This window comes from Diabrotica virgifera, chromosome 8 (genome assembly GCF_917563875.1).
Source record: "Diabrotica virgifera virgifera chromosome 8, PGI_DIABVI_V3a".
Taxonomy (NCBI): Eukaryota; Metazoa; Arthropoda; class Insecta; order Coleoptera; family Chrysomelidae; genus Diabrotica; species Diabrotica virgifera.
The window spans coordinates 216,681,575-216,701,821 of record NC_065450.1 but is presented as its reverse complement, the minus strand read 5'-3'; the positions used below and the strand labels follow the sequence as shown (position 1 = coordinate 216,701,821).

Here is a 20,247-nt window from a genome sequence, read left to right as displayed (position 1 = left end):
AAACTAATACTAAGAAAAGAGGAAAAGTGTTAAAGTGATTTTTTAATAATATATTGTTACTATGGAACGCTTACAATTTTGAACATTTTTAACAAAAAAATACTTAAATCACAGAATATTTATATCATGATGTATTCTCTGCTTGGATCTTCCATAAATAATAAACAATATTTTTTTTTATTAAGTTCAAGTCTTAAATCAAGTATTTATCAAATGCACTATCAATATTATTTAATCAACAACTCAAAAAATTCCCGATGCCATGTCAAATATTTAAAACTGTCACTGTCTTGTCATCATATTCTATTTGACTCAGTGCGTTGTATGACAAAGATAGCGAATGTTTGATTTGGAAACTATCACCACGGACATGGTGTCCATTTTTTCGAATCCTGAAAAAACTAATAAATGTTTTAAAAAAATTTAAACGCAGAACGAAAGATTAAATTATTATCGAGGGCCGAAAGTCCCTTAAAATAAATACAAAGTTTCTTTTCAATGAGATATTTGAAATTAAAAATCACACCACATTTTCTCTTAGTTTTTCACCCCTGTAATTTATTAAAATAAACATTATAGAAGTTTTCAGGGACTTTCAACCCTCGGTAAGAACGTAATCTTTCATTCTGCTTTTAGATTTTTCAAAAATACTTATTTGTTTTTCTCAGGATTCTAAAGAAATGAATCCCCATTTGAATAGCATTGCAGCCGAAAATACGTACCCATCCCCTTAACATTATTTTAAAGTCATCTACACTCTACACTGTACCATAAGTATACCTGAAAGGTCAATATGAGAGTGAGATAACATTAAATTGCCTATTAGGAGAATTTTTTTTCAAGTAGTACCTGACAAAAACAAAATTCGTTTAGGTAGAACGTAATTGTTTAATGTTTTGTATTTTGAAGACGATTTTCGAAATAGAAATCGAACAGTTAAAATAAACCTGTTTTAAAATAAAATCGTGGCCTATTCATAATAAAAATAATACATAGAGTTAAGATGTCACACGAAAATAGCTTCAGAACAATAGATATTAATGAATTATAAAGTGTTTTCTATAATTTATGTACATTTTTTTATATCTACGGCTAGTACCTATGTTTTATAACAAATTATAAAATATTCAAATGAGTGATGATAGCATAGTCAATCTAATAACAGTAGGTAATAACAGAACTATATGAGAATTAATAGAATAAGGCAGAGGCAAGGATACAAGGAACTTGACAGTTGAGTCACATAGAAAGACTGGCTGAAGGTGTCCTCCAGAACATTATAAAGGAAAAGACCATTTTAGGGAAATAACCTTTTCTCCTTCCAAATCGTATAGGATTGCTTCCACAACTACCAGAATTAAAATTCATAATTATTTTTTCCAGATCTAAGCCCATCCATTTAAAATAGAAGTATGTATTCCAAGGTCCCTTTTGTGAGTGTTGTAACAACGCTTCAGTGGAAGACTAAACCACTTATTTTTCAAATGTACCAAACTCACATTAAGATCATCCAAAAAGTTATTATATAAATTGTACATACACATTGCTGATCCAGTTAATATCATGTTTAGTTGCATCATTCAAAAAATCATATTAGGTGATCAATTAATAATTAATGTCTCAGGAAAACAAATAGCTATTTAGCTCAAATAGCTTACAATCGATACGTACAAGTGAATAGATGATGATACTCTTTAAAAGTAGCTATATTACAATACATTTAATTTTAAGTCAATCAAAGCTATGAATCAAATGTAATTATATCTATCTATTGTACTTGTATGCTCAAAGAGCAGAAAAGTCTGTAGTCTCAAATACTTCCAGACCAAAAGATTAAACATTGATATTTACTAAAAATAAACAATTTGTGAAGTACAAAGCAACTTGTTTTATGTTTATTCATTTTTACAAAGTAACTTATCTGAAGCTACGATCGCAGTCATTAATAAATATATACGGTTATAATTATTACCAAATAAAGAATATTTTAGTGCAGGTCTTGTAAAAATAGTTAACGAAAGAATAAACTCACCTGTATGCGTTCTTTTATGTATTTTGAGATTCTCACTCCTGGCAAAAACCTTCCCGCAACCTGGAAACGGACACGGGAAGGGCTTCTCTCCCGTGTGCACCCGAATATGGTTCACCAGCTTGTACTTAGCTTTGAAGGGCCTCCCATTTCGCGAACAGTTCTGCCAGAAGCAAGCGTGTGTCGTACACTCAGGGCCCCCCACATGTTCAACAGTCAAATGTGACACTATTTCATGCATACTAGTAAAATGTTTACCACACGATTTCCTAGGAGGAGGTTGGTCAGGGTCTATCCACAAGCATTGCATTTCCTGCTTGATAGGCTGCCGCATATACCTGAAGAAAGCCCCGTGGACGTTCGAAGGGTGATGGGGCATTCCCATGTGGGGATTAAGGTACTGGTGATGATTCGGCTGGGTATGGTAGGCAGCGTGGTGATCCGTTCGCGAATAGAGCATTTGGTGGTGAGGTGTAAGATGAGGATTGTGATGAGGGGGCATCTCAGTGTGATGGTGAAACAACACGGGATCACTAGGCGCTGTTTGAGCCGTAGGAAAGTCGTGGTGATCTCTCCGCAATAAAAAGTCTCTAGCGGCGTAACCAGCATGAGGATTCAGATGCCCCATGTGTCCATAATTACTCTGAAAGTGGTTCTGGTGACCGGGTCCGACTTCTGGCGCTGTCATTGCCGCAGCGGGGTTCTGGTGAGGCGATGGAATGCTCCCAGCTCCTCCGTTGTGGCCTGGAGACATCTTCAGACCATAAGTAGCCAAATGATGATGGCCAGTGTCCATGAACGCGTTAATCATTTCGATTTAGCACTAACTTGTCACTCGGGGTACATTTCTACGCGCGAAACGCGATTTCTTTGTGAAGTTTTGAGGTAAAAAGTTCGAAAATGGCTCTCACTGGGGTGACTGTTACACGCGGAGTTCACAGCTTGACTGATCACACATAGTGAGCCATTCTTGAGTTTCGGCAAGATGGAGGGGCGCCCTTACATCCCATTGGCGCACCGGCGCTAGCCTGCTATTGGATGATTAGGTTGTTTCGTGAGTCGTTGGTCGACGTGAGGCCAATCATTGCTGGAGGTGTACCGTAGCAACATGTACTTGTTGATTTTTAGACGTGTAGTTGGAATGTTGGCGGGTTTTGAGATGATTTGGTATCTTGATATGTTTAAATTTTTGAAATTATACACATATTATCGACTTAATTAAAGACTGAACTTTTATGAATAAACTAAAATTCAAGCTACCCACTTAAGGTTTTATTAATAAATATTAATTTTATAGGTCTTCTTATAGTTTAAAAGTTTCTGTTTTATTGAATAATAGATATACACTTATGGACAAAAGTATGGAATATTTTGAAATTATTGCAAATATAGATATTCAATCATTCAAATGTTTCATGTTAACAAATAGGGCAATCAATGAGGGTATTTGGCTCCGAATTCCATCCTACTACATCGATTTACTTGATATTTTCACAGTAAGTAGGGAAAAGCTCAAGAAACAAAGTCTACCCTAAGCCGATGTGCGCTTTTATCTTGGGGGTGGTTCCCACCCCTTCTCGGGGGTGAAAAATGTTTTGGTTAAAATAGCCACGGAAAAGGCTAGAGAACGTAATTTTAAGCAAAAACTGTTCTATGATTATTTTTTGAAAACAATACTTTTTAAGTTATTCGTGGTTGAAAATTAACCATTTTCATTGAAAAATTACACCTTTTCGGATGGATTTTTGCAAATACCTTAAAAACTATGCCTCTAACAAAAAAACTATATAAAATATTTCTGCAGGTTATAAAAAAACAAAGAGATTCGTTCTTTCACAAATCTTCTAGTTAAAATACAAAGGGGGATATGGTAGGTAAGAAGAGTTAGTTTTTCTGCTGCATGCTCAAATCGGTGTATTCAACTTGAAATAACAGAGAAACTGTCGATTTTAGGTGTAGGTATAATGATACTAATAACTTTTGTAGTGCTTGAAAAGACCTTTAAAATGAGCAATACTAATTGTCGATTACATGCGAGAACTACCTATGCGAGATATTCTGCAAAAAATTAATGACTAATGTATTTTAAGAAGAAATGAGAAGTATATTTTTAACCCCTCATCTATCAGAATTTAAATACTTAATAGACCAGGGCCCATCTGTAAAAATATTAGTACATGTGGACGTTGAGAGGTGACTCAAATTTTTTTGCAGAAATGGCTTGAAAATAAATTAAATAATAATATTTGAGTTATCCTCCCTCTCAAAAAGGTCCGGAACATTGTTTAAATAATCAAAATATCAAAAAATTGAGGAAAAATTTGATTTTTTTCTTGGATTTTTGATTATAACTTTAAAAGTATTCATTTCCGAGAAAAGATGTACTGACATAAAAGTTGCGTAATTAAATTTCCTATAACAAAGAATTGGTTAAAAATTTAAAAAATAGTCACCCTTGTTGCAAAATAGCAATAATTGTGAAAAAAACATACAAAAACAAGTATTCGCATTTTACGTTTTTCAACCATTTATGCTATACTTAGGACCTTCGTATTTCACTCTGAAAAACTCTATTATACATTAAAACAATGCTGTAAATTTCCTTAAGATCGGTTCAATAGATTTTGCAAAATAAATTTTGCAATCCAGCTTTCGTAAAAAAAATTCATTTTTTCAAAATGTTACAGGACTGAAAATAAAGCAGATGCCAAGTTGAAAATTTTTTTGCATTTAGAAGTGTACAGTACCTTTCATTTTCAATTTTGCAAAATTAAAATCGATTAATACCACGGCGTCAGGAATTTTTTTAAATAAACATTAATTATTGGTGCTACGCGCAGGACAGAGGATAGTTTTCTCTGATTGGGCATTCCAATGACCTTTGATAATGATTGATACATTTTAATTTTTATTACATTTCGATATAAATAAATAAATTTGTTTATTGCAAAATAAAAACACATACTCTATCCTTTGAAATAACACTTTTATTAGCAAAAACTTTCTTTGTTCATATATTTTAACTTAAATAATAAAAGTTTATTATTTTTAAACATATGCAATTGTTTAAACAATATTTCACAAACAATAATAAAATTAGTTTGATTTTGGTGGAATTAAAATATTAAAATACAACAAAACATAGAGTAAAAAAATAATATATTAGATAAAGATAGGAAGAAATTTTGGTGGAAATCAACTTGTGTGAATCGAACATCGCTGTCCTGCGCGTAGCACCAAAAATTATTGTTTATTTCAAAAATTTTCTGACGCCGTGGTAATTAATCGATTTTAATTTTGAAAATTGCAAATGAAAGGTACAGTACACTTCTATAAGCAAACAAAATTTCAACTTGCTATCTGCTTTATTTTCAGACTTGTAACATTTTGAAAAAATGAATTTTTTTTGCGAAAGCTGGATTGCAAAATTTATTTTGCCAAATCTATTGAACCGATCTTAATGAAAATTACAGCGTTGTTCTACTGTATCAAGGTTTTTCTAAGTGAAATATGAAGGTCCTAAGTGTAGCATAAATGGTTGAAAAACGTAAAATGCGAATACTTGTTTTTGTATGGTTTTTTTTCGCAATTATTGCTATTTTGCAACTAGGGTGACTATTTTTTAAATTTTTGACCAATTCTATATTGTAGGAAATTTAATTGCGCAACTTTTATCTCAGTACAACTTTTCTCGGAAATTAATACTTTTAAAGTTATAATCAAAAAACGAAGAAAAAAATCGAATTTTTCCTTCAATTTTTGATATTTTGATTATTTAAACAATGTTCCGGACCTTTTTGAGAGGGAGGATAGCTCAAATATTATTATTTGATTTATTTTCAAGCAATTTCTTGAAAAAATTTGAGTCACCTCTCAACGTCCATCTCAAAACAGATGCGCCCTGGACTATAAATCGTTTTCCTTCTACAAGTCTACAATATACTTTTTATTATAGTGTTATTTCTATGTTCAAAAAGTTGGGCTGGATTAAAATGAATGGTTTTTGAAAAAAATAAGATCAAATTATAGAGCGCATTTTTAAATTTTCTTAAAAATCTTCCTTTTTCTTCATGTAACTAGAAAAAGATAAGAGATACGAAAAAAGATACCACACAAAAATGTAGGGTTTTTTCAGATAAAGATTTCCTTTTTATTTTTCATTACTGTATCTCTTATCATTTTGAAGTGACATGGAGAAAAGGGAAGATTTTTAAGAAAATTTAAAAATGCGTTCTATAATTTGATCTTTTTTTTTCCAAAACCATTCATTTTAAACCCGTCCATCTTTTTGAACATATAAATAACACTATAATAAAAGGTATTGTAGAAGGAAAACCATGCATTTATATTTTGTTGGATGGGGTTAAAATTACTTCTCATTTTTTCTTAAAATACATTAGTTATCAATTTTGTTTGCAGCATATCTCGCTTAGTTTTAATGTAATATACCTTTAATATAGCTCATTTTAAAGGTCTTGTCAAGCACTACAAAAGGTATTAGTAGCATTATACACCTAAAATCGACCGTTTCTCTGTTATTTCAAGTTGAATACACCAATTTGAGAATGTGCCAAAAAGCAAACTATTTTCACCTACCATATCTCTTTTTGTATTATAACTAGAAGATTTATGAAGGCAAGTGTCTCTTTGTTATTTTATAACCTACAAAAATGTTTAATATAGTTTTTTTAATAGATGCATAGTTTTTAAGGTATTCGCAAAAAACCGTTCGAAAAGGTATTATGTTTATCAACCACGAATATCTGAGTATTGAATTTTCAAAAAAATATTATAGAAGAGTTTTTGCTTAGAATTAGGTTCTCTGGTGAATTCCGTGGTCATTTTAACCAAAAAAATTTTCACCCCTAAGAAGGGGTGTGAACCACTCCCAAGATAAAAGCACACATCGGCATAGGGTAGACTTGAATTAGGAGATAAGTAGAGGCTAGGCCCAAAATTTCATTAAAATCCATGCAGTAGTAGAACTCTCGGCTCGAGAGCTCAGGTAAAGAAATAGAACCAAAAAAAAACACGAGAGTTTCAATCCCCACAAGAAACTTAATAGGTATACTTAGGTAAATACCTCCGCAATAAGAAAATTGAAAAATGCTCATGTACTTATTTAAAAACACAGACGGAAAATCTGGTGATCACGAATAATAGGGCAAAGAATGGAAGGATACATCAGTGATCTTTTTGATGTTGCTTTTCGAGAAAATGCATATGTACTACCTGTGACAACCAGTTAGACAGGGGTCCTAGCCAGTAGGTATACCTACTGAAATCAAAAGTCAGAAAAGCAATATAGCAAGCATTCTTCTTCTTAATCTTTTTCGTGCCACTATAATTACTGCTGTTTGTCTGCCTCTTATTCTGTTTCAGTTGTTGTTGACTGTACATTGTCTTTCCACCGTATCAGCGTCCTTCCAATGGGTCTTCTGGCTATAACGGCTTGTTGTTTTACAGATGTTCGCTAATCTATCTGGTTCCATTCGGTTTACATGTTCGTTCCAGTTTTTTTTCTTGTTTTTATCAATCTGTTAATATTTTGAATTTTGCATTGTTCGCGTATACTTCTGTTGCTTTGTCTGTCTCTTAATGATCTGCCCGCTATTGATCTTATTACTTTCATTTAGATATTGTTGATCTGTTGTTTCGTTTTTCTTGTATCGGTCCTTGTCTCCGCTGCATATGTTAGGATTGGTCTTACTGTTGTTTTTTATACTTTTATTTTGCTTTCCGTGGTCAGATATTTGATTCTTCTTATAGTTTCCCGGAGACAACCACTTACTCTTGCTGCTTTTGCTGCTTGCCTTGTGCTCTCTGTTCTTATATTCCTGTCACTAGTGATCTCTACTCTAAGGTAATTGAATTTCGTTACTTGTTCTACAATTTTGCCGTCTATTTCTAGTTTGCATCTACGCGGCTGTTTACTGAACACTAGGTATACATTTAGTTTTTTTTGCTGCCTTTAGGAAGGAGGTCATCCTCGCACTCAAAAAAATTTAGTTCGTAATATTGATTAACAGTGATTATTGAATAGTATTTCGTTGTAACAACAATTTAATTTTTTGTTTCAACGAACTTTTATACATTGACGAATGTATTTGGTTATTGTCACAATGATTGAATAATAATTGTGAAAATAACTAGAGTACATTAATCAATAACACTCAATTTATTCAGCCAATAACTTAGTTTCGTACGGTCGGGAAAATGAAAGAATACCCATGAACGAACATATTAAACACGCTGTATTTTCCTGTCACCGTGTCAGACAAAAATTGCCCAGCGCAAGTACATGTAATAATAATTATTACATGTACTTGCGCTAGCCAATTTTTTGTGTGACACGGTGACTGGAAAATACAGCGTGTTTTATATGTTCGTTCATGGGTATTCTTTCATTTTTCCTACTGTATATTTAATAAATAATGTTAATTCTGGCAGCAACTCAATTTCTTGATTTCGTAGATGACAAGCAATTACCTTGGTTTATCGTGACAACGTACAGATTTCATTAAAACAATCTACAAATGTTGTTAATATAGAGTAATATATGATTATTGTATGGATGTAAACTGATTGTTGTGACAACGAATGCATTAATCAATCTACTACTGCATTTAATATCCACAACCAATGCGGTCATGGTGACAATAAACGTAGTTGTTGAGACAATAAATGTTTTGCTTGACCATTTGAAATGTAACGGCGTTTCCTTATCGTGATGCCCCTAGCTTCTCTGTGTTACCATTGTTAAAAAAATAATTTTTTGTTAAACAATGCTGTTACCTCTGCCGAAGTGCCGAATAATAATTTCATTTCGTTTCCAAGTGTAGTCCGTAGTAGAAGGAAGTTTTCGTGTGTCTATTATCTTGAAATTTCGGTCGAATTCTCTTTAAATTTTTTTCGAATCCTGAGAAAACTAATTATCTAGTACTTATTTTTGAAAATTTTAACGCAGAATAAAATATTACAGTATTATCGAGGGTCTGAAGTGCCTGAGAACTTCTATAATGATTATTTTAATAAGTCACAGGGGCGATAAAGAGAAACTTTAGTATGATTTTTAATTTCAAATATACCATTCAAAAGAAACTTTTTGTTTATTCTAATAGACTTTCAGCCCTCGGTAATAATGTAATATTTTATTCTGCGTTTAAATTTTTCAAAAATACTTATTAGTTTTCGCAGGATTCCAAAAAAAATGAATGCGTTTAAAAAGAATTCGATTGAAATTTTGCACCTGCGCTCTCAAAAAGGATTAAAGTGTTATATACCTCGTCCAATTTACTTACCGTTGCACGTCATCCACGCCATAGCCTGTGACACGATACCAACACGAAATATCTAGGCGGTAGGTGTGTTCCCCTTTAGAATCATTTTGATTCTAAAAAAGAACACACCCACCGCCTAAATATTTCGTGTTGGTATCGTGTCACAGGCTATGGCGCGGATGACGTGCAACGGTAAGTAAATTGGACGAGGTATACATTTTTGGAATCACTATTTCAAACGCTTTTACATGAGCTGTCACATGATGTACTTTCTCATTAAAAAAAAATCAAAGTTATGCCTGTCACATGAAGGGGGATCGTGTAAAGTTCGAAATATTGATGTTGTAATATACTTTCATTATTTTAAAAGTCGACCTGTCCGAGCGTTTTGCTTATGTGCTAAAAATAAATAAGTTAATAAGGGGGGGGGGGGGATGTAACACTTATTCCAGCTCACTGTATAAGTGAAATCATATGATTTCTTATATTATGAGAAATCACACAGTGTAAAGTCCATTAGGCTTAGGACAGAAAAGGGGGATTTAAAATATTTAATTATTAATCAATATCATACATTGGGCTAATGTATTCAGTAATTATTAATATAAAATTCGTTCATAGTAGGAATGAACGAAACTGATTGTAAGAATGAATAGAATTGCTTGTAAGAATAACCGTATTTATTGTGAGAATGAACGGAATTAATTGTAAGAATAAACAGAAATAATTGTAGAAATAAACAAAATACGTTAGGAGAAATAACACTGTTATTGACACAACGAATAGTCTTCGTCGATCAATTAACGATGTTGTTGTTTCAATGAATAGTGTTCGTTGACTTAATAAACAGAGTTTGTAATATCAATAAAGTGATATTATGGTATACATAATGAATGTTCATCCATTCAATAAACGTAATACATTGGCTCAACTAACGAAAATAATGAATTGATGAACATTGCTTTGTTGTTCCAATAAAACCAAGAATTGGACAAATTTTAAGTATTGCGTTTGTTGTCTGAATTAACATTTTTATTGATATTACGTACCTTTTTCGTTGAGTGCGTTATCAGCAATTAGGAGGTACTGTATTATCGGCATAGCATACTATCGTGATTTTATGCGCTCCCATGTGGTATCCATGTCGTTTTTTTACTTCGTGAATTATTTGATTCATCACCATATTGAATAACAATGAGCTGAACGAGTCTCCTTGGCGGATCCCTCCTTTTAGTTCTACGCATTCTGTTTCTCCTTGTTCTTGTTAATTTCATTAATTAGGTATCCTTATTGGTCTATTTGTTCAGCTGTAATAAATTTAAGATGTCATTTCGCCTCACCCCCTCAAAAGCACTTTTTAAATCTGCAAACCACAAGTATGCTGGTTTTCCATATTCAATAGACTTTTCTATTATTTGTCTGATTGTCTGATAATAAAAATTGCGTCTATTGTGCTGCGGTTCTTCCGAAAGCCTTGTTGTTCATCTGCTATGTTCGCTTTTTCCTCGATTTTATCTTTTATGACTGCCGTCAAGAATTTTAATGTATGACTATTTATCAGACTAATGCCTCTATAATTTCCAGGATTTTTCTAGTCTCCCGTTTTAAGTATCGTTACCTATAGCAAGCCGAAAATAATAAAGCACCTGGATCAGGTCAACTCCCTACTGAGCTACTTAAAATTTTGGACGAGGAAACCCATTACTTACTTAATGTTTTTTTTTAACAAAATTTACAAAGAAGGAAAAATACCTGATTGGTTGAAATCACTGTTTATAAAATTACCAAAGAAAAGCAAGCCCACCAAGTTTTATCAGTTTGATGAGCCACATATTTAAGATACTCTTACGAATTATACAAAACCGAGTATGTATTCCTTCTATGTGCGAAAGTAGAATGGATTTATGTTTGTACATATACATAAACGTGTGTAAACATAAACGTTTATGTTTGTTCCATCGACTTCGAGAAGGCGTTCGACTGAGTACATCATACACTTTTCGATTACCTGCGATCTGCGGACAGGAGGACTTGACTACTACGATATAAGACTGCTAAAATACTTAAGTATAGTACAATCAAGTAGCCTCTATCCAAATTGGAGATAGTCGTACTGAAAAACTATCTATCAAACGTGGGGTACGACAGGGTTGTGTTCTGTCATCCAGTTTTTAATTTATACTCTGAAGAAATCTTTATAGGGAGGTGTTGGATGATAGACAAGAGGGAGTAAGACTAGGTGGAGAAGTTATCAAAAATATCAGATACGCTGACGATACAGCCGTTCTTGCAGAAAATTTACAAGATCTCCAGAATAAGTTAATCTAGTCAGTGAAGCAAGTTATCGGAGAGGCCTTAAAATTAATATTTCAGAGACAAAGTGGATGGCAGTTGGAAAGATTAATACAGACCAAGGTTCGTTTTCTTTTAATGTAGAAGATATAGAACGTGTAAACCATTTTAAATACCTTGGTAGCTGGTTAAATGTAAATTGTGACTCTGATATAAAGGTAATAACCAGGATCGAAATTTCCTGTAAGGCTTTTATGATCTGGAGACCAGTTTTATGTAACAGAAACCTGTCGATGCATATGCATATTCGCAAGAAAGTCCTGAAATGTTATACAACTATCTTGGCACAATAATTAATCACACAAACAATTACTCCAAACAAATCAAAGTTCGAATAGAGAAAGCAAGAACAAACTTCAATAAAATGAGAAAGGTATTTTGTGCAAGAGAACTGAAATTTTAGACTTGAGAGTTAGGCTGACAAGGTGTCATATTTTCTCGACTCTGCTTTATGGCATAGAAGCATGGACACTTATCGCGTCGAATACTAAAAAGTTGGAAGCATTTGAACTGTGGGTGTATAGAAGAATCCTGAAGATATCATGGACCGAGCATGTAACAAACAACGAAGTCATGAGAAGAGTCAACAAAAGAATGGAAATGGGGCATGTTATGCGTAATGAGAGATACAACATACTTTAATTAATCATACAAGGGAAGATCCAGGGCGAGAGAGTGTAGGAAGGAGAAGAATCTCATGGTTACGTAACTTGAGGGAATGGTACGGATGCACATCAGCCGAACTATTCAGAGCAGCAGCATCTAAGATCAAAATAGCCATGATGATTACCAACCTCCGTCGCGGAGATGGCACGTGAAGAAGAAGAAGGTCTGGTCTGTCCTATTATATGGTTGTGAGACACGGACATTAAAAACCACAATGCTTAGTAGCATTCGAATTGTGGTGCTACGGACGGGTCTTAAAAATATCGTGGGTTTCGCACACTTCCAATGAAGATGTTCCTAAAATGATGAATTCAGAACGTCTGCTCATAAACATCATAACGAGGAGAAAAACAGAATACTTCGGCCAAATAATTAGGGGACCTAAATATAGTCGGTTCGCTAAACTCAGACACAACTGGCTAGTGATTTTAGTAGGTAATTTTTTTGTTTTTGGCCAGTTTTGCCAAAATTGGCAAAATTACTAAATATTTATTAAGTATTAACCATTTAGTAATTATTTTTCACTTAAGGCTATGGGTACATAATTCGCAAATATTTTACGTGTATCCCTACTTTTTCTGTCTTTACACGGCAAATTACGTGTAGTAAAATTCACACTGGTATGGATATGTAAACATTACTAGAATGTCATTCTACTTGAAAATGTTATCATTAATTTAAAGAGATGGGTTTTGAATGTTCTTGGATAACTGTTATTTTTGTAATTGGAAATTATTAATACAGTTAATAAATGTGATAATTTTTTCACTAACTATGTATTCAGTGATTGTAATAATTTATTTGTACAACAAAGACTAATACTCAATCGAGAAAAGAGGAAAAGTGTTAAAGTGATTTTTTAATAATATATTGTTATGGAACGCTTACAATTTTGAACATCTTTAACAACAAAATACTTGGATCACAGAATATATTATCCTGATGTATTCTCTGCTTGGATCTTCCACAAATAATACACAATAAATAACTTTTTATTAAATTCACGTCTTAAATCAATTATTTATCAAATACACTATATTTCAATAATATTTAATCAATAACTCAACATATTCTCGATGCAATGTCAAATATTTAAAATTGTCACTGATTGTCAGTGTCTGACTGACAATATATGCTGACAATATTATATTCGGCTGAGTGCGTTGTAAGACAAAGATAGATTTGGAAAATATTACCACGGCATTGTGTTTATTTTTTTCGAATCCTGAAAAAACAAATAAATATTTTTGAAAAATTTAAACGCAGAATGAAAGACTAAATTATTACTGAGGGCCGAAAGTCCCTTAGAATAAATAAAAAGTTTATTTTGAATGATATATTTGAAATTAAAAATCACACTAAATTTTCTCTTAGTTTTTCACCCCTGTAACTTACTAAAATAAACATTATAGAAGTTCTCAGGGACTTTCGGCCCTCGCTAATAACGTGATCTTTCATTCTGCGTTTAAGTTTTTTTAAAATACTTATTAGTTTTCTCAGGATTCGAAAAAAATGAATCCCCATTTGAATAGCATTACAACCGAAAATACGTACCGATCCTCTTAATAAAATCACTAGCCAGTTGTGTCTGAGTTAGTGAACCGACTATACCATCTATTTCGCCTTATACCTAGTACTTGTAGGTACAAGGAAAAGTGGAGGGAAAGAAATGGATTGGTCGAAAGAAACTTTCATGGCTGCGTAATATTAGACAATGTTGTGGTTCCGCAGTAGCAGAATTATTTCGCGCAGTATCCGATAGGGATAGATTTCAGGAAATTTGAAACATGATAACAGCCAACGTCTGAATACGGACACGGCACCTAATAAAAGAAGAATATCTAGGTAAATTTATTAAATAGACATACCTACCTATCTCTCTCTCTCTCTCTCTCTCTCTCTCTCTCTCTCTCTCTCTCTCTCTCTCTCTTGCCGTTTCCTCATTACTGAGGATCGTGATTTTTTCCAATATTCCTAACAATGTTTCTCCATTGGTCTCTATCTTCAGCTTCTCTAAGAGCTTCGCAGAATGAGTTTCCAGCTGAATTCTTTATTTGGTCGGACCATCTTGTTCGTGATCGTCCTCTTGATCTTCTCCCCGGAACGTTTCCAGAAACAATTAATTTCTCCAAACTGTCGTCATCTCTGCGAACCACGTGATCAAAGAATTGCAGAATTCGTTGCAGACATATTGTGGACAGCACTTTTTTAAATTTGAGTTGGTTTAGAATGGAAACGTTTGTCCTATGAGCTGTCCAAGGTATGTGCAGCATTCTTCTCCAGCGCCATATCTCAAAGGCATCAATTTTTTGGTGCTGGTATGCGCGAAGAGTCCAAGTCTCTGCTCCGCATAGAAATATTGAGAATACAAAGGCATTCACCAGTCTCATCTTGATATTGTGAGAGACATATCTGTCTTTCCCAACTTTAGTTAGGCGACTCATCGCATTTTTTGCCATACCAATACGTCTCCGAACTTCTGCTTCACAGTTACCATCGTTAGTTATACTAAACCCGAGATAGACAAAGGTGTTTAGTATCTGGTATTCCTGTAACATGTTAGTCAGTTGAATAGTGTCGAATCTGTCGACCACCATTATTTTTGTCTTAACTTTATTTATTTTCAGACCAACTTTATTGCTTTCGTACTCAACTCTTCGCAGGAGATCAAACATTTCTTGCTGATTTGCTGCTATGCTTTGCTGTGTAGTGTCATCAGCAAATCTTAAATTGGAGATTTTCCTACCAGCTACTGTTACTCCACCGGCCCATCCTTCTAAAACCATCCTCATGACATGTTCACCATAATTGTTAAATAAGTCAGGTGACAACACGCATCCTTGTCTAACACCCAGGGCCCCCGCTACCATATGTGCAAAGTGTGCAATGCACACGGGCGCCATCTTATAGGGGCGCCAAAACCCGGCAAAAAAACAAACAAAAAAACAAAAATTAATTTTAAAATAAAAGTTGAGAAAGTAAATAGGATTAGGTATAAATAGGAGAAAAAGAGGAGAAAAACAAAATATTTCGGCATAATAATTAAAGGACCTAAATACCATCTACTACGCATTATAATACGTATAAGGAAAAATGGAGGGAAAGACATGGATTGGTCGAAAGGAACTGTCATGGTTGCGTAATATTAGACAATGGTGTGGAACCACAGTAGAATAATTATTTCGCGCAGCAGCCGATAGAGCGAGATTTCAGGAAATTGTAAACATGATGACGGCCAACATCTGAACACGGACACGCACCCAAAGAAGAAGATGGTATAAAAAGACACGACATTTTATTAGTACATATTATAATAATCCAGTTACTGTCGATTCCTATTTGCGAGAACAAGTAGAAGTCATGCATTGCATGAAGTCATAATTTTGTTTCTGTTTGTTTCATTTTGATATTTTAATCTACAAATAATAGTCCATTTACTCACGGTTTTTGTTGGGGATTTTAAAGAGCCGCTTGGATTGAGATGAAATTTAGCATACACATAGCTAACATGTCAAAGAAAAAAGTGATATTGTGCTGATGTGTGCTATGCCCTAGGGGTGAGTTACACTCCTTCTCGGGGGTAAAAAAAACACACGTTCAGAATTAATCAGGAATTTGATAAACTGATTAACTCTAAGCAACTTTTGTTCTAGAATCTTTTTTACTATTTTTTGGGTTATTTGCGAGTGAATATGTTCATTTTCAACAAAAAATCTTCTTTTTTGACGGTTTTTCGCAAATAACCCAAAAAGTAAGTATTCTATCGAAAAAAATGTTCTTAGCAAAAATATTTACAACAAAGTGAAAAAACGATTTATATAATATGAAGTCTGTGAACTCAGTAGAAGCATAGCAAATAACCAAAAAATTTAGGACTTTTGCGGGGAAAACTGATTACAACTTCTCTGAAGTGTTTAAAAAAAGATTTATTCTTGTTGTTTTAATAAAGTTTCTAGCATCAAAGGTAAGTAAGTTACGCTCAAAATAAAGTTGGTCCCATTTTTTGGTAAAAAAGATCGTAAAAATCACCCCTTAATTAGCATCCTAAATTAAATTAATCGTTACCGCTTTACCATTTATTTTATATGTATTGTATGTATTGCTTATATAATCTGTAAATTTCATCGGTGCTTGAAAGTGCGCATTTTTGAAAAAAAAATTGGTTTTAAAGTGAAATTATTGTTAATCTTGAAAAAATTCCATTTTTTTTAAATAACTTAAAAATTATTAGTGATACCAAAAATATCAAGCAGTAAGAAAATGTAAGTTTTGCTTTTCTGAATATTTTGGATGTTTTGTTTTCGTGTAAGACAAAAATTGGTTAATATAAGGCTGTTCAAAATTTGCATACACTCGTGATTAGTGACTCGTTCTAGCTCTCTTAACTACAGCCTTTTTAAAAATAAGCACTTTGAACAGATGAAACTAGACGTCATATAAACAATGCATAAGTAAAGTAACTTGTGGTGAAGCGGTGACGATTAATTTCATTTGGTAAGCTAATTAAGGGGCGATTTTTACAATTTTTTCTAACAAAAAATTAGTTTGAGCGTAACTTACTTACTTATGATGTTAGAAACTTAAAAACAAAAAACAAAAATAAAGCTTCTTTTAAACACTTTAATTTATAAGGAGCTTTCCTCGATAAGATTGTTATTTTACGTTGAAATATTCGATTTGGAATTTGACCAACCAGAACCTACTTTTCATTAGCTACAACTTGCTTCTACCTGGTCTACAGACTACAAATATACACCATATTTTTCACTTTCTTATAAGATCTATTTTTGATAAGAATTTTTTTTTTTCGATAAAATACTTACTTTTTGAGTTATTTGAGAAAAACCGTGTTTTTTTAATTAACATATTTACTCGAAAATAACGCTAAAAGTATTGACTTAGTGAAAAAACTCTATAGAACAAAAGTTGCTTAAAATTAGTCATTTTATCCAATTTTGGACTTTTTTCAACTTATGTTTTTTCACCAGAGGTGAAACTCACATCCAGGGCAAAAGGACACATCGACACAATATCACTTTTTTCTTTGACATGTTAGCTATATGTATGCCAAATGTCATGCTAATCCAAGAGGTTCTTTAAAATTCGAAGGTTTTGCAATATTTTACCGTGAGTGAATGGACTATATATGACTTCTAATGTTCAGTTTTTTGCTTTATTTTAAGCAAATACCTACCTACCTACCTCCAAAAAAAAAAAAAATAAAAAAACATCATCCAAAATGCCTTAAGGGGCGCCAAAATCCTTTTTTGCACACAGGCGCCAATAACCCTTACGGGGGCCCTGCTAACACCTCTCTCGGTCTTGAATTGGTTTGAGAACTTCTGATCTAATCGTACTGTCGCTATATTGGACTGGTACAGACTTTTAATAAGTGTCACCAGGTGCATTGGTGCGCCCATTTCTATTAAAATTGACCACAGATAAAACTTACCTATATAAAACCTCTAATATAGAAAAGGAACATAGAAAAATACATGATCTTTACGTTTTTGAATCTCATTTTGAATAACATTTTTACTTTTTTTGTATTTTTTTTTTGTCAAACTTTCAGAGGATATGTATTATAAGGGTAGGTACTTATTATTAGCAACGAATATTTAAAAAAGTTCGTTAAACATCACCAACCGACACTTCACCCAAATATTTTCACCCTTAAAACGGCCGTTCGCAATCTTTGAAAAGTCAAAGGGCAAAAGCAAAAACTTTTCCTGGCCATTGAAATCACCATCAAAACGCATAATTACTCAGAAATATCTCGCTGAGCTTTTACAGAAATCAAATTCGCGTTCAACAATGCACTCGAAAAGACATTCCACTACAATAGTGTTACCCTCTGACTCCTTATTGTCATTACAAAAGGTAATTACATACCGAAACACAGAGCGACAGAAATAGCACGTGTTACTTCCGGTTAAGAGGGCAAAATAATTGCATGTACCTACAGTAGTAGTCATCTTAGATCCGTGGGAAATGACGGTGTTTGATTGTTGGATTGTGATTGCGAACGAGAGTGTGATGTATGATGATTGTTGACTCCTTGTCCGACTTTACGGGTACTTTGCTGCATTTTTATTATGTATGGAATCATTGGTGGAACATGAGGTGTGTTTGGAGCATTTTGTTCCGATTTAAGCCCCATAAACTTTTGCTTATCATCATTCCACATCTTATCATCAAACAGACTACCAGATGAATGGAGGAGAGCGATCATGATGATGCTCTTCAAGAAAGGAGATAAGAAAAGAAAGGCCCCAATAATTATCGAGGAATAAATCTTTTAAATACAACACTCAAATTGACAACAAGAATACTAGCGGCAAAAACAATCGAACGAATAACTCTGCAAGAGGAACAGCAAGAATTTCGGACAGGAAGATCATGCACGGATGCAGTTTTGTAATAAGACAAATAAAAGAAAAGTCGCTAGAATACAACAAACCAGCATTATATTATGTGCCTGATACATTTGAAGAAAGGGTTTGATAGAAAGAGAATTCGGGACGCGATACATTTATTATATGAAAAGGGAATTTCATTGGATTTAGTAAAAACCATTGAGAATGAAGATAACTTAGCTATGGTAAGATATACCTAAAGGAAAACTATCGCAACCTATCAAATATGAAACTGGCATTACATTAGACAAGGAGATTCGCTGAGCCCATTAATATTTAGTCTGATAATGGATGAAATTATAAAGAAAGTTAAAAAGAAAAGAATAGGATATTTAATGAGAGAAAAGGAATATGCTGCGCCGACGACGCCATAATAACAGCCGAAATGAAGATGACGTACAAAGTTTAATTAAAGAATTCGAAGACACAACGCTCAAATACAACATGGTGGTCTGAACAGAGAAGACTAAATCGATAGTAATATCAGCGGAACCGAGACGATATAAACGGGTCGTAAATAACAAAATAATAAAACAAGTGATGGAAACGGAATACTTGGGAATAAAACTTTCAAACTGCGGAAAAGTGGAAAAAGAAGTACAAAAACAAGTGAACATGGCGAACAGAGCAGCAGCATGTCTCAACAACACAATCTGGAGAAAAAAATACATATCTCACAAAGGAAACGAAAACCAGGATATATAAATCAACAATAAGACCGATAATAACGTATAGGTCTGGATCCCGCGTACCAAAAAAGTTGAATAATAGCAAGCTGAAAATTTGTTAATAGCTTATGGGTGTCTAGTCGGACAAACTTTGATATATTGGAACACTGGAACAGGGGAAGTTTTAATTGTGGAAAAGGTTAAAAATTTGTAATGTCAGACTACGAAAACGTCAGATGTATTTTGTCCGAGAGAACTTCCAATTGATTTGTTACCCTTTCATTAAACTCTCATGCAAAAATCTGACTGCTATTACTAACCAACATGATTCCTGTCATTTGACATGTTCTTTGTGTTTCACTCATTAAAATGACCAGTTGGTGATAGACACCAGTCTGATTTTTGCATGAGAGTTTAATTAAAGGGCCACAAATCAATTGGAAGTTGGGAAGTTCTGTCCGACAAAATACATCTGACGTTTTCGTAGTCTGACGTTCCAAATTTTTAACCTGTTCCACCATTAAAACTTCCCCTGTTCTAGTGTTCCCATATATCAAAGTTTGTCCAACTAGACACCGTTAAGCTATTAACAAATTTTCAGCTTGCTATTAATCAACTTTTTTTCTTATGCGGGATCCAGACCTAGTACACCGTACACAGCGGAAACAAGAGCAGATACGGCGAAAACAAAAATACTGTTGGAAACAGTAGAAATGAAAGTCTTACGAAAAAGTGACAAACCAAACTAATACAGAAAAACAGGAAAGTGTATTAGCACAGCCTCCTACATTTGTAAATGTAGGAGGCTGTGGTATTAGCGAACGGAGTAGGTACGT

At 33.5% G+C, this 20,247-nt stretch overlaps 1 protein-coding gene across 1 annotated transcript in view; it reads right to left on the bottom strand.

Annotated features, from left to right (window-relative positions):
* The window catches only part of LOC114327579 (zinc finger protein ZIC 4), a 168,489-nt gene extending 165,538 nt beyond the window's left edge, over positions 1-2,951 (bottom strand). The window contains exon 1 of the mRNA XM_050657992.1: positions 2,033-2,951. Coding sequence (XP_050513949.1) covers positions 2,033-2,840 — 808 coding nt within the window. The 5' untranslated portion in view covers positions 2,841-2,951. The remainder of the gene's footprint in view (positions 1-2,032) is intronic.
* Positions 2,952-20,247: the final 17,296 nt, after the last annotated feature.